Genomic DNA, 14070 nt, shown 5'->3' with positions numbered 1-14070 from the left:
TATTTTTTTACCAGGGAATAATATGAAGAAATGTCGAGCTCGTTTTGGATTGGACCAACAAAATCAATGGTGCAAGCCCTGCAGGTATGTTTTCTTATTATTTTTTCCTTTTTTTGTATTATATTAAATTAAATAATACACAACATTGTGCTTACACAAGATTCACGCAAGTTTTCATGTCCATTGAAATAAATTATATTCATGAAAAGCATAAGATTTGAATATGCGAATACCGGAATTTTTAAGAATTAACATCATTTCAGGCGGAAAAAACGTTTTTCAGAAAAGTTGGGTTGCTCAGAGATTAATAATGCCTATTAGCTAAAATAATAAATATATATTTTTATTTCTGCTGTGATTATTATGCCGCATTCAATCGGTATTTGTCTGTACCTTGCGTGAATTTTGGTTTAATAAAATATTAAGTTATATAAAATTATAATTAAGACTAAAATTGCACAATATAATTATTAGATTTTTTTTCGAACCAGTCCCACAATTTAAAAAAAATATACACACACTGACACAAGTATAGGTATTCTCTTTAATTTTAACATAAATATTATATTTTATTAAAATTGTATCAGTAATCACGATAAATGCAACCCCAAAATAATGAATATAATTTATTATTACCTTCATTAATTTATATATTATTTATAAACTGAATGATTCGGCGGGTAATGCTTGTACATATACAGAACAATCTAAGCTTACCATAAGTATTATTTTTTAATTTATATTTATACAAAGAAATATAAATATATGTTTTAATATTGATATTTGATTTTTGATAGAGGGGTCACCAAAATTTTACATGTTCTTAGTAATAACATAAAATATACATAATTCCTTAAGCCAAAACATGATATATCCGATTACTCGGCTTAATCCTACAATTAATTACTTATTAACGATATTATTTGGGATTAAATATCAATATAAGAACCCCCATTAAACTAATATTTATGTCTACAAATTTGTTTTTAATTTCGAAATTTTAAAGAGGCTTACTTTTAACTGACCTTTTATAATTATACAAATATTTTGATGCTGCCCCATCCTTCTAATGCCTGCCCTGATGATGTGATTTATAAATATTAATTATTGGACTACATTTTATTGACTTTTCCGTGTTGACTGAAGTCCCAATTTGGGCGTCATTTCAACTGTAAGCAACAATAATAATGGAGGAGGCGGCATGAGCTTGACCACGAGCAGTAATAGTTCACCAGGTGCTGGTGTCGGTGTCGGTGTTGGCGTTGTAAACATGTTGGCACCCATTGTAAGTGGTATTGTTGGCGGTGCGATATCGTCCTCCTCGTCCTCCTCATCATCATCCACCTCGTCTTCTCATACGCATGTCCAATTAATGATGGCGACTCCGAACGGCAGTAATGGAAACGGATCAGTAAATGGCATACAGATCGCAGCTTGCTCGCAACAACTGTCGCCACAACAGCCAGCACAGGCACAAGCACCACCGACATATGTCAATTTGTAAGGGATCGATCTCTACAACAACACAAGAAAAATATTCAAGAGGGACAGAATCTGACGTTCCAGAGATCCCAGGATCAAATATAATAACAAGAGATCTTAATAAAATGCTCCAACGCCCCAGAGAGAGAGAGAGAGAGACCAGTAATTAAACAAAATATCAAACAATTAATAATAATACAAATGCATATCAGGGTTATAAGCTATATATATAGTTTATGTATATATTTATATATATACATTTATTTATTGCATGAAAAAAAGTTTTTCCGAATATATTTGAATAGTTAAAAAAAACTCTTTGTAAGAATATTAAATACAATATTAATAATGAACAAATTAATCAAAATATATTCAATCATTTTGAAAATGTTAAGCTAATATAGATATTTTTATACCCTTGCATATTTTTATACCTTTGAAACACAGTGAGGGATTCATTACCGACCCTATAAAGTATGTATATTTATTCTTGATCAGCATTAACTGCCGACTCGATCTAGCCTTCTAGTCTGTCTGACATTTTATTTGCAAACTAGTTTTAAAGCTATCCGAATAAAAATATCCAGTTAGTCTTTTATATACTCTTGAATATAAGTCGAAACGGGCAGGATCAGACTATTATCATAAAGCTGACTTATGAACTATCGGAAAATTTGTATACATCAAATTTGAACCTATTGCAGTTTTCAACAAACTTGTATCAAATTTCAGATACAAACATTCTGTATTATTCCAGAGTCTCGCTTTTAATTTTATGAAGTTAGGGATATACAATATAGCTGTCATACAAACGATCGTTAAATGAATAGGAAAATTCAAAACTGTGAATGTAAAACTGTAACTGCTAATCTGTAAATATAGTATATACATATATACAATGTGAATTTAACATAAGTACGAATTTCCTTGACGTTTTTTAATTGTATTTATTATTATTGATCGAATTGCAAACTGCAAGGGTATACATAATTCGGCTTGCCGAATTCAGCTGCCATTCTTGAATTATGATAAAATTTCGCTTTTAGAATTTTTCAAATCGGATGATTATATCATATAGCTGCCGTACAAACGATCGTTAAATGCAGAGGAAAATGCAAAACTGAAAACGTAAAACTATAATTATAAAACGTGTAGGTAGGGAGTTATATTCATTATGTGAATTTGTAATTCAGAGAATGAATTTGTAATTCAGAGTTAGGGAAGTATTTTTTCTTCAGATTTGCGTTTGTCGGATCCTTAGTTATCAAATGCCAAAATGCGGTCTATATCGACCAACTTAGAAGAAAAAGAAGGAAATATATATTGTTAATCTTTATTATTTACTCAAGAATTATTTATTGAAAATATTAGACCTACCTTTTTATCGATTCAAATGCAACCATCATAGTCGGTTGCTGTCAACGGCTATATGTGATATAATTATATATATTTTTTTAATAAGTCATCTATTTGACTCTTAAGCTTGTTTTCCAAAAAGAATTACCAAATTATAATACTAATAACGATAATTCGTTTAAAAAACCCTGATATACATTTTGATTAAGACGTAATATTGTTGTTCGTTTTACCCGTTGTTCTATACTTGATGTTAATTAAAAAAGTAAATTATTTGAATGTTGTTTGACAAAAGGCTTCACATATTACAACTATTATTTAATTATTTAATTGGAAGTACTAGCACCACTAGCATTAACTATATTATGTCTTTAAAGATACCCCAATAGGCTCTTAATTTTAATTTATTTAATCGGATGTGCTTTTCTAGTATTATATATAGATGGTTAATATTTATAAAATATTAAAAGCTCAAATAATTTCGTTCCAATATCAAGCATCCGTATCTAGTCATTTTTTAAGGGAGATTGAGTAGCCTGCTATTGCTTTAATTCTGATTACGAATTTACTTTTTTTCCTTAATTTCTTTCTAAAGAAAAATATCAGGATTTGCCAGTTTTTAGGAATATATATATATATATTTTTTTTTTGTTATTTCTAATGAATACTTTATAATAGAAAAACTATGGCTTTTATAGTTGACTCGGGAACAGCCGGTTATATCACCTATTGAGCTTGACGATAGAGCATTTTATAGTCTTCTTAATGTACAATTTACAATACTAATAGTTTTTATACCCTTTCAGTGTAATACAATTTTGCAACGCAGTGAAGGAGACATTTTCGAACCTATGAGGTACACATATTCTTGATCAGCATCGACAGCAGAGTCAATCTAGCCATGTCCGTTTGTCCGCCTGTCTGTCCGTTTCTACGCAAAACTAGTATATATACTCTCTCTAGTTGTTAAGACGGAACGGGCCGTATTAGACGACTATATCATATAGCTGCCTTAGAAACGACAGCAAAATACAAAAAAAAAAAAATGAGTTTGCTTGTTTTCCATTTTTATTTAAATTTAAATTTCGGTCTTACATTTTTGGCCATAATATGATGTATAAATATTATAACTTCGCTGTTTTTCATCTCCCCTGAAATAGCCATTATTTGTTTTACAGATTTTCATTTAACTGCCATAAAATGTTAAATGTAGAGAATGAAGCAATACTTTGAGTTAAAACTGTAAATATAATATGCATATTTTAATGTAATGAAGCTGGGCATTAAGTCGTTTATAATTTATATATTATATTTATTTTTGACGACTGAATTGCTATCTGCAAGGGTATACAACATCGGTCTGCCGAAGGTAGTTTCCTTTCTTGTTTAACGTAAATGTGTATCATTTATATTGTATTAATAATTAATGATCAAATTGCAATCTGCAAGGGTATTTAAACGTCGGCGTGCCGAAGTTAGCTTCCGTTCTCGTTATTTCTTTGGTTTAATAAAGTCCCCCTTTAGTCAGAATAAAAGCTTATATTTATATTTATTGCATTTTTTTCTCGAGAGACGCATGCGTTTACTTTAATTTAATTATAATTATTATTAATAATTATAAAATATGTGTTTTTGTGTGTTACATTTTTACCAGTGTCCTCAAATAAGAGTACCGAAATCCAACTTGAGCATGAAATTCTCTTGTGTTTGTGTATTCAATATTTTTGGAATGTCTATATCTTTGCACTTTTATGATTACAAAAAGTTTTCTAAACACTAATAAACTTATAAACAATTTTTATTTATTTTTTTTTTATTTAAAAAAAAATTATTTGTTTTAGACGCAAGAAGAAATGCATTCGCTATATGGAGGCAATGAATGGAAATAGCGGAATTCTGGAAGATGGCAGCGGCATGGATGATCATGGAAGCGACGACGATGACGACGATGATGACGATGATGATGTCAAGCTCAATGGAAGCTGTGGAAGTGTGGATGCTGACGACTCTGCAAATAAAATAGATGATGATTCGGAATCCTTGGATCATGGATCCATGTCCAGTTTTGCGCAGAGTCCATCGACCACCACCACGAGCCTGGCCAGTCCTCTAAATATGATTAATTTTATTAATCCAACTACACCAAATCCAGGTGCTCTATTGATCAATGTTAATGCTACGGAGCAGCAGCAACAACGTTCGGCATCAGTTTCTGCATCGTCTACATCAGCCTCAGCGTCGAGTGGAAGTGGTGGCACTACCCCAAGTACCTCAAGTACAGTCTCGCCCGTAACCACTGGTATTCCAGGGGTTAACAGCAGTATTCCAGGAGCTAACAGTATTCCAGGAGGAGGCGGAACTTCCTCAACTCTAGCTGAACGCGCTATGATGCTAGGCAATCGCTTTAGTCATCTGGGAATGGGGTTGAGTCCTGTTTTTGCCACAACAACAGCCGTCGGTCCAGGTACAGGTACAGGTACAGGTACAGGTACAAATAAGCTAGAACCATTCCTCGGTAATAATAGTAGCTTAAATAATTTAAGCAATTCCCCAATTCCAATTCCCGTAATGCCAAACATTATACGAAATCCAATTGGTGCTAATCCGCGAGACATTAATAATCCCCTGAGTATTAATCAATTGACAAATCATCACCAGCCGTCGTCGCTGTTAAAGAGCAGCTTTAGTCAACATTTTCAGCAGCAACAACAGTTAATAAATGCTGCACATATGTCGAATATGACTGCGGTAAATAACAGAAGTAAAGTGACAGCGGCTTGTAGTAACATAAACAATGCAACGACAACGGCAATGTTGTCCATAAATTCCCATCATGCTGGAAAACCCAGGGCTGCTGAATGTGATAGTAGTCATGAAAAATCCGCTGATCACCATCAGCAATCAAATACTTCCAGCACGACTTCCTCAGGCGCCGGCGCTACAGAAACTGGAGCCATCAGCGTTTCATAACAGACACAGAGAACAGTTCTTAACAGAGATTCAGCACTGTACACACGTGTACAGGGTTCCGTTGTTTGTGTGCGCATGTTATCGTACATTTCTCTTTAAAGTAACGGGTTCCGAGACTTTTATACTAGCATGCTCTTAGAGTCTCTTGCAAAGAATGTCTAATAAATGTCCCTCTTTAATGTCATAACTTCTCTTTGAAGCCGATCGTCAGAAGTATAGGGTACAAAATTAGCAACAAAATATTTTATTTAGACTTCTTTTTGAGAATTGTATAAAAACACAGTGTGCAATAATCTTCCTCGACTCAATCATCGCGTCGCCATTCTTACGTAAAAAGTGGCCATCAAATAAATACTACTTAGTGCCAACTACCACCAGCATTGATTCTTTTATGAAATAAATTTAAATCTATAAGGTATCCCTTTGCACAAAACTTTACAAGACCAGCTCCGTTAGAGGCCAAATAAAGATTCATATATCTGTTTTGTTTAACATAGAGAAGCCTGATATTCAGATCTATCCCAAGCTAGAGGCAATGCCAAATAGATCCACATAATCAATAAAAACTACTGCAGAAAAAAACACATTTATATACCTTTATTTGCTAAATGGATTTTTTAAATACATTAGAAAGTAAAATAGTACAATAGTAAATATCCCGAATTCATGGTATTTTTTTTAAGTAAATGTTCCATTTTGTTGCAATATTAATATGTCTTAAGTAAAAGTTTTATTATAATCCCGCAGGGTATTTTAATTTTAGTCCAAAGTTTCTGATCTAGTGGCTTATTAATGAATAAGTCAAAACAAGTCGGATCTGACTACTATATCATATAGCTGCCATATCGGGAAACTAAATTTTATAAAATATAATTCCGCTGTTCTTCAACATTTTTTCATCAACTCTGATTATACCTATAGTTTTTCAATATGTTTTCAATTTTATGAGAAGCTCGGAAAATCAGCAAGTTTAGTTTTTTTTACATTTATGATTTTTACATTTGATTGAAATGAAATATCGGTTTTCAATGTTCTAATTGTAAACTGCAAGGGTACAACAACTAAATCTTCCCAAAGTAAGCTTTATATCAATATTTATGGTTTATTTGTTCTCTTTTAACATTTAAAAGAACTTAAACATATTATCGATTTCTTAAATTCAATAAATAAGAAACCTTTCAGTTTTTTCTTGTTATTAGTCTACTTTTAATATAAAATACATTTCTGGGAAATTTTCGATTCAAAAGGTGTTTTGTCATTCGGGACTTGCCTTAATTCAATATTTATTTTTCTATTATCTTAAAAAGAAAGATGATATAATGTTGCACCTTATAAAGATACATATAAACCTTTGTAAATAGACAAACAATTTCACATAGAACGTACTAATACTGACAAATGCTTACGAATTTATTGACCATAAGACCTGATAGAACTACTTACTATTCCAAACATAAATAAACCCCGAGTATATATAGCAAACATTTTAACTTATTTAACGAAACGATCATTTGTTTGGTAATGTTTGTTATTTTTTACAAGTGCTTAGGGCGCATTGAATTGCAATTTTTTAACTAGTCTTGAGATTCATTTTTATAAATATTTTTTTTTAACAAAAATGATAATTCTTAATTAAAAACCATTGTTTTTTTTTCTACTAAAATTTTTGTTTGGAAATCACAATATGAATGAACTAATTGTGCCTAGTTTTTTCTGTAATTATTCTTTGGCTATCACTATGTACTTAATTAAACATATCTCGATTTCCGTAAGAATAAGAAAATACTCCATCATATCTCAAAAAATGTTGTATTGTGTATTTAAAGCCCACGAAAAAAATTAAAAACTAGAGCCTTATGTAAATCCAAGATCAATCATTCATAAATTGCACAAAACAATATATAAATGAATAGAAATCGAAAACTCAATCGGCTAGTCAACAAATTGGCATTGTGTATTGTATTATTTAATTATTATTATTGATTGTGTGCTAAAATTAATTAAAATATTAAAAAACGAATTAAAAATATATATATAAACAATTAATTTCAGTCTAAATTTTAAATACGCGCCTCATAATTTTGTGTGTTTTTTTTATTCAAATCGATGATTTGCGCCACAGATAACATTTATTATATTTTCTTAAATAAACTATCATACCTAAACTAAAAAGTATAAAAATAAACAATTCAGATCGAACGCGAATATGTAATAAATAAATAATAAATTCAAAATATTTAGCAACATGCGTATTTCTGGAAAAGTAAAGGGCATCTACATTATTTAGATTACACAAACGGGAATAACCCCCAAAATTAAAAGAAAATATATATATATTGCTGTGATAAAATAATTACGGATTTATGTATGGCTCTAGTCATGTGTGGATATTGTATATAAGAAAAGAAAAAAGTAAATTCGCAACAATCTTTCAATCCATATTTAGGAATGATCTTGAGAGGACATGATGTATTAATTATATATTTGGAACAATGTATAAAAAGCCATTGCCAATTTAAAAAGACTGTTTAATGCATATTATATATGTTTCGACTTCACAACAAAATTAACTAATAAGGAAATTACAACATAAATTAGATATAATTTCAAAATTATTCAACTGGAACCCTATTTGCCCTATATTCCTATTTTTAAAATATACTTAGTTTTAAAATATCACTTTTATAAAATTTTTATTTTAAAAAGTGCACATTCATACTTCCATTACCTCTGTGTTTTTCATGGTTTTGTGTTTGTTGGAACGATTTTGCAATATTTACTTGATATATTTTTATTTATTGAAGTCACAGTTTTTAGCATATGTAAAATGTAATGTTAATTATAAATAATTAATTAATTATAATAATTTAATCTATGTTTTAGTGTTATATTTGCTCGAGTCAGTTAAGTATTTAAGTTAGGAAACAAACGTCTTTCTTTGAATAATACAGAAAATAACACACAGTTTTGGAAACCATATAAAAATAGACCTATGTATAAATATGTATATATAGTATATAATATCAATAATGTACGAATATTATATAACTTTAACTATTATTTGCAGCTAAGAAGTTATATACATATGTAGCAATTAACAACTTTTTAAGTCAATATATAATTATTGGACTGATAGATAGAGGCAAGGGTTAACAACAATATGTATTAAAAGATATAATAATAAATAAATGTTACACTACCATTTAAGTGAATAATACATAATGACAACATTGGTAGAAATCACACAGACGTAAGCGATTATGTAAATATAATACTTGAAAAATAATGAACATTTTTGAAATATATAGAATTAAAATACATTATGTACGCTTTAATAATAAAAACAATAATGTTGAAAAGTGTAGCTATGTATATTTTGTATTACCATTTTGGACTACTATTAACGTAGTGACGATGGTCAACGTGGGTGTGTACAAGGCATCTGCCCAGCAAACCATTTCTATCGCGGAAGAGTCGCAGGCGACTCTTCTAGAAGATTTCTGATCTTCCGTCGAAAGAAAATTGGGCACGAAAGCGACTTTTCTAAAGAACTTGCAGAAGTCTTTTTTCTGTTTTTATTCATGTCATATTATTTTTCTCAATTTAGCAAGTGTCAGTTCAAAACAAATATTGTAAATTCTAAAAATTAATTACATTTAATTAAACAATATAAAAGTTTTACTTCTTCATATATTGCGAATGAAATTAGGTACCAAAGATCAACCGCAAAGGCAAAAGAACAAAGTCCGACCAAATGAACAGAGAAATTTTAAAAGAAGTGGTGCTTATTTCTATTCTCTCTCAAAAGCAAAGGGATTTGTGTTTGTAAAATTTCTTTGCTCTCGGACGCATTCTCTGCTTTGCCTCTAAGCACCGGTACATTGTTTTATATTCCTTCATTTCTTTGTTTTTGGCGTTACTTCAAAAATCGCCAAATGATTGCCTGGAAGACTAATCCTCCAGCAGTCGCCACCGCGACTTTCAGAAGACTCTTCTTGGCAAGCGGCGATTTAACAATCGCCAAATGGTTTGCAGAGGCTATATAAATATATACAGATATACACGCAGAATTAAATTTTAGGTAACGAATATCGTCATATGGGCACCTAAATGCTAAGGAAATGAAAAAGAAACCATTCCTAACTAAAAATTCATTTGCATCATGAACTTTGCTGCAGCTCACGAACATTGGACTTTTGCTGATTGGGATACTGTAGACATAATAAATTCCTAACCCTATGTAACCGGACGAAAGAATAATTTATCGTTTTGATTCTGATGGCCAATCCTGGTATTTGGCCAGAGATCCTAACATCCAGTCACCAAGTAATGACAAGCCGTCAAGCACGGGGGTGGCTCAATTACGGTCTGGGGGTCCATTTGTAAAAGTGGAGTTGGTCCCTTGGTGTTAATCGATGGAATAATGCAAAGGAAGCAAAATTTTAACATTTGAAAAGAATATAGTGCAGAAGTGATCGATAGTACATGTATTTCTGCTAAAAAATGCATTTTTCAACCAGATACTGAACCAAAGCATAACTGCCTTTTGGTCAAAATTTGTTACAAAATAGAGTCCTGCTAAAACGCAATTGACCTAATAGGTAGTTCCTCCGATTGGGATGATAGAGCTGTGGGAAAGGACGAATGGTATGCTTTCCCCCCGAAATGGCCCAAGTCGCGAAGGAGAATTGAACAAGTCAAAGCGGGTCTGGACACAATATTAAAAAATAAATTTACAGTTGGCTTTCGCATTTTCTCTTTTTTTGTTCCTTTTATCAAATAGCATAAACATAGTATATAAAACTACCAACAACAAGGCTACATTTTCAGAATGCAATAAGATACTGCAGTTAGAGTTATCGAACAGTAACAGTTTTGCTCGTTGTTTACATTTAACATAGGTAGAAGTCAGTGCCATTAGTTCAGCTCATTTCAGGCAGATCTGGCAAATTTGGAAATTGAAAAGCTAATACAGTGGCATCAGCTTATAGCCTTAAATCTAGCCAGTTTTAGATTTAACGTTTATAAAATATATTGTGCTTAAATAAAATATTTCGAATGATAAATCCTTCCATGAACAATAATGTGCGAAAAATACGAACTCTGAAGTTCACAACGGCTGAAACAGTTCATATAACTAAATTATCAAAGACAAATACAATATTTGTATGAAAGAGGGAAACCTTAAAAAGAATCATGGACAGACGGACATGGCTAGATCGACTCGGCTGTTGATGCTGATCAAGAATATATATACTTTATATGGTCGGAGGTGACTCCTTCACTGCGTTGCAAACGTCTGACTAAAATTATAATAACCTGTCAACAAATTATGACCTCAAAATTTACCCACCACAGTTTTACCCTCTTCGTATCGTACTTCATTAAAATTTAATTTATTTCTCACACCCGCTCTGGAAATCTCCAACATCCATTTTTAGTACATCCGGTTTAAGCAAGGCCGACTTTAGTTGAGATGCAGGAAAAATTTAGAATTGCGGGAATTTATTTTTTAATGTATGTACATATTTCGATTTTTTCCGCTTGGCCTCACAGGGATAAGACGGACGGAGACAAGGGCATTTTGCAGCTATTGCAAGACAACAGTGAAAGCGAAATTGAGCAACAAAAGACATTAGTTCAATGGGTAGGTTTCACATCATTAAACATGTTTGGTTCTTAATAAGAGAAAATATTAAGGACTCAAAAACCTCTTAACTTTTAAATTTTAGCTATTTTTTAAATAAAAAAAGTGGCCGCACTGGTTCTAAGCCATTTGCCTCTCACTCTCTCTCTGTTTTGAAACAGTGTTCTTTAGTGTATAAATGTTATTTATTTTTTTTAAAAAGGAAAAAATTTGTTTTTAAATTTTTTATAATTAAATGAAAAGTCAGAGCACATTATAGTTTTTAGGTTTTCTTTGTGATTTAAGTTTTGACATCACCAAAGGAACTACCAACGCCCACGTCCGCCAGAGGAGCCACCGCCGCCTCCTCTTCCTCTATTGAATCCACCTCCGCCACCGCCACGCCCTCTAAATCCACCGCCGCTTCCAAAATTATTTCTTCCGCCACCCCTCGCACCGCCGCGTCCACCTAGCGATAATACAAAAATAATATATTTAATACAGTACAAAACTTGATGTATTTTATTGACTTTACCTGATCCACCGCGGGTTGAACCACCCCGGAAGCCAGACATAGCACCAGCTCCACCGCGACTGGACTTCTTCTGAACTCCTTTCGGTTGTGGAGGCTTAGGAAGAAATCTAGCGATTGGCAATAGTTTGCCAGGATCGATATATAATGATTGATTCGGATTGAAGCTGTTAGCATAGACGTTATCCGATAATTTGACGGATACGAAAAAGTCACGAACTGTTCCAAATATTTCATCAATTTTTCCTATTTGTTCCTTATTTTCAAGAAATATGGGAGCATTAAAATACGGGACATCTTGGATTTCGACTTTGCAGACCAAATCGTTTTGACAGGAGTAAACAAAGTTGCCCAATGGAATGACACGATCTGGTGGGCCTATAAATTATACTATGTGTTTAGTATGAAATTAACTTTTAAGAAAGAAATAAATTACCATTATCAAAAGTTCCTCGTCCACCACGAGGGCCACCTCTGTTAAATCCACCGCCGCCGCCACGAAATCCTCTGCCAGAACCATTACCACTAGGCCGTCCAAATCCCATTTCGAATTTATACTCAATTTAATAACAAACTCAAAAACACGTGCGAAACTAAATAAGAAATATCGTGTGACCGCAGTTAGTTAGTTACAAAATATAGCAAAATACCTCGTTGAATGTCATAAAGTTGAGAAAATACCGTATTCCCACTGTACACAGTGTAATGCACCCGATACAGGTTTTTCATTTTTCATTTATTTGCCAGATTGAATTGAATTAAAAAACCAGCAGCGGGTGCATCGAGATCTCAGAAATCTGCAAGGCGAACTGCGGAGCTGTCCCATTTGGTGCTTGACGACCTACGGTTTTCTTATTTATTTATTTCTTATTGATATTTATATTACCCGTTATCTCTTTTCTTCCTCATTTTATTATTTTTTGCAACCTGCTTTAAAAAAAACTTAAAGTGTACAGTAAGGAATCTCTTAATGCCATCTAACTTTCTAGTATTTTGATTTCGTGTTGCTGTATTGCCCTTTAAAACTGCGGTACACCCGTTCTAAGCAACTTGCATCTTGCTCTACCGTACTTTAAGAACTTTAAATTAAGAACACACATTCCATCCGTTTGAAACTTTTGAGATTTTTCACAGAGCTCCATTTCAACCCACCAATCGATAACAGCAGATCGAACAGCTGCTGGCTGTTCAAATCGTAAACAAATATGGTTAAAGTGGCTTCTGTGCAACAAAAATGAATAGGCTCCCAACAATTTTGTCTGTGCAACAACAGAAAAACTGCAGATTGTGGTATATACAATTACCACTACATTAAAATAAATTAGATGACGGAGATTCAGAGACTCTCGTATGAATTTTTGTTTCACAAAGGGGAAATATATTAAAAATAAAGTATAAATAGGTGTCTTTTTTAAAATAGTAGAAATTCGAGAAAATTAGGTGCAAGAATACAACTTTAAACATCGACAAGTGCTTTAAGAGATACTTTTAAATATTTCAACTATTCCTTGCCATATTTGCTTACATGTTCTTTGTAAATAGTCAAATTTTCACAGCCTAACGCATATATTATTCTACACAAATGTCCTCAATAACCCCCCACTTCTCAGACGGCAGACTACCGTCGGCGTGAAGGTCATGCACCAGGGCAATAGCCAGACTGTCTCTGGCCAGTTCACTGAATTTCTTTGCTTTGCTGACGAAGGTTGTTGCTCTACCCTGTGGGTCCTTCGCCCTCCTAGGTGCTGTGAACTATTGCACTTTGCCTGAGTTAGCCGATTTATAAGTTTCGTATTCCGCGATCGACGCGAGGGATTTGGCCTGGTCTTCGGCGTCCCGAGGTTCGGTCTTTCCCTCAGCCTCACTCTTGGTTATCTTGCCGAGAATAAAGCGGACTCTATTGATCTTTTCTCGCCTTTGTTGGTGTGTGAGCTTTTATCTCTACGGTGCACTATGGGGCGAACGACTTTCTGACCAAAATCCATTTTGTAAAAGTCGTTAAATTGCATGTTTTGTAACCTGTTTGTATTCAAATAACATAAATTTGTAATGTTACATACAAGAAATTTTACCAGAGTACGCCACTCTTAAGTCAACAGCTCTT

At 32.7% G+C, this 14070-nt stretch overlaps 2 protein-coding genes across 24 annotated transcripts in view; one reads left to right on the top strand and one right to left on the bottom strand.

The window, feature by feature from the left end:
• The window catches only part of pan (transcription factor pangolin), a 41390-nt gene extending 32218 nt beyond the window's left edge, over positions 1 to 9172 (top strand). For 8 of the 23 annotated variants that reach the window (XR_015270301.1, XR_015270300.1, XR_015270298.1 and 5 more), the window contains 3 exons: positions 15 to 84; positions 1147 to 1644; positions 4680 to 9172. Coding sequence is in view for 8 of the 23 variants with exons in the window: in XM_020954339.2 (XP_020809998.2) it covers positions 15 to 84; positions 4680 to 5808 (1199 nt within the window). In the remaining 15 variants the exon portion in view is untranslated. Of the gene's footprint in view, positions 1 to 14; positions 85 to 1146; positions 1645 to 4679 lie in introns of those variants that run through there. The other 15 variants (XM_020954339.2, XM_020954338.2, XM_086826552.1 and 12 more) reach the window with 4 other exon arrangements.
• Positions 9173 to 11621: 2449 nt separating this feature from the next.
• Positions 11622 to 12616, bottom strand: Gar1 (Gar1 ribonucleoprotein). Its single transcript, XM_020954256.2, has 3 exons — positions 12403 to 12616; positions 11970 to 12344; positions 11622 to 11903 (listed from the first exon to the last, which is right to left on the bottom strand). Exons 1-3 carry the CDS (start codon positions 12509 to 12511, stop codon positions 11761 to 11763), a joined length of 627 nt encoding a protein of 208 aa, XP_020809915.2. The 5' UTR covers positions 12512 to 12616; the 3' UTR covers positions 11622 to 11760.
• Between the last annotated feature and the right edge of the window lie 1454 nt (positions 12617 to 14070).

The sequence above is a fragment of the Drosophila serrata genome, unplaced genomic scaffold (assembly GCF_035046125.1).
Source record: "Drosophila serrata isolate PLE 108 unplaced genomic scaffold, ASM3504612v1 contig_160, whole genome shotgun sequence".
NCBI classification, from domain to species: Eukaryota; Metazoa; Arthropoda; class Insecta; order Diptera; family Drosophilidae; genus Drosophila; species Drosophila serrata.
The sequence above is the reverse complement of the archived record's forward strand: the minus strand, read 5'-3'. Positions and strand labels throughout refer to the sequence as shown.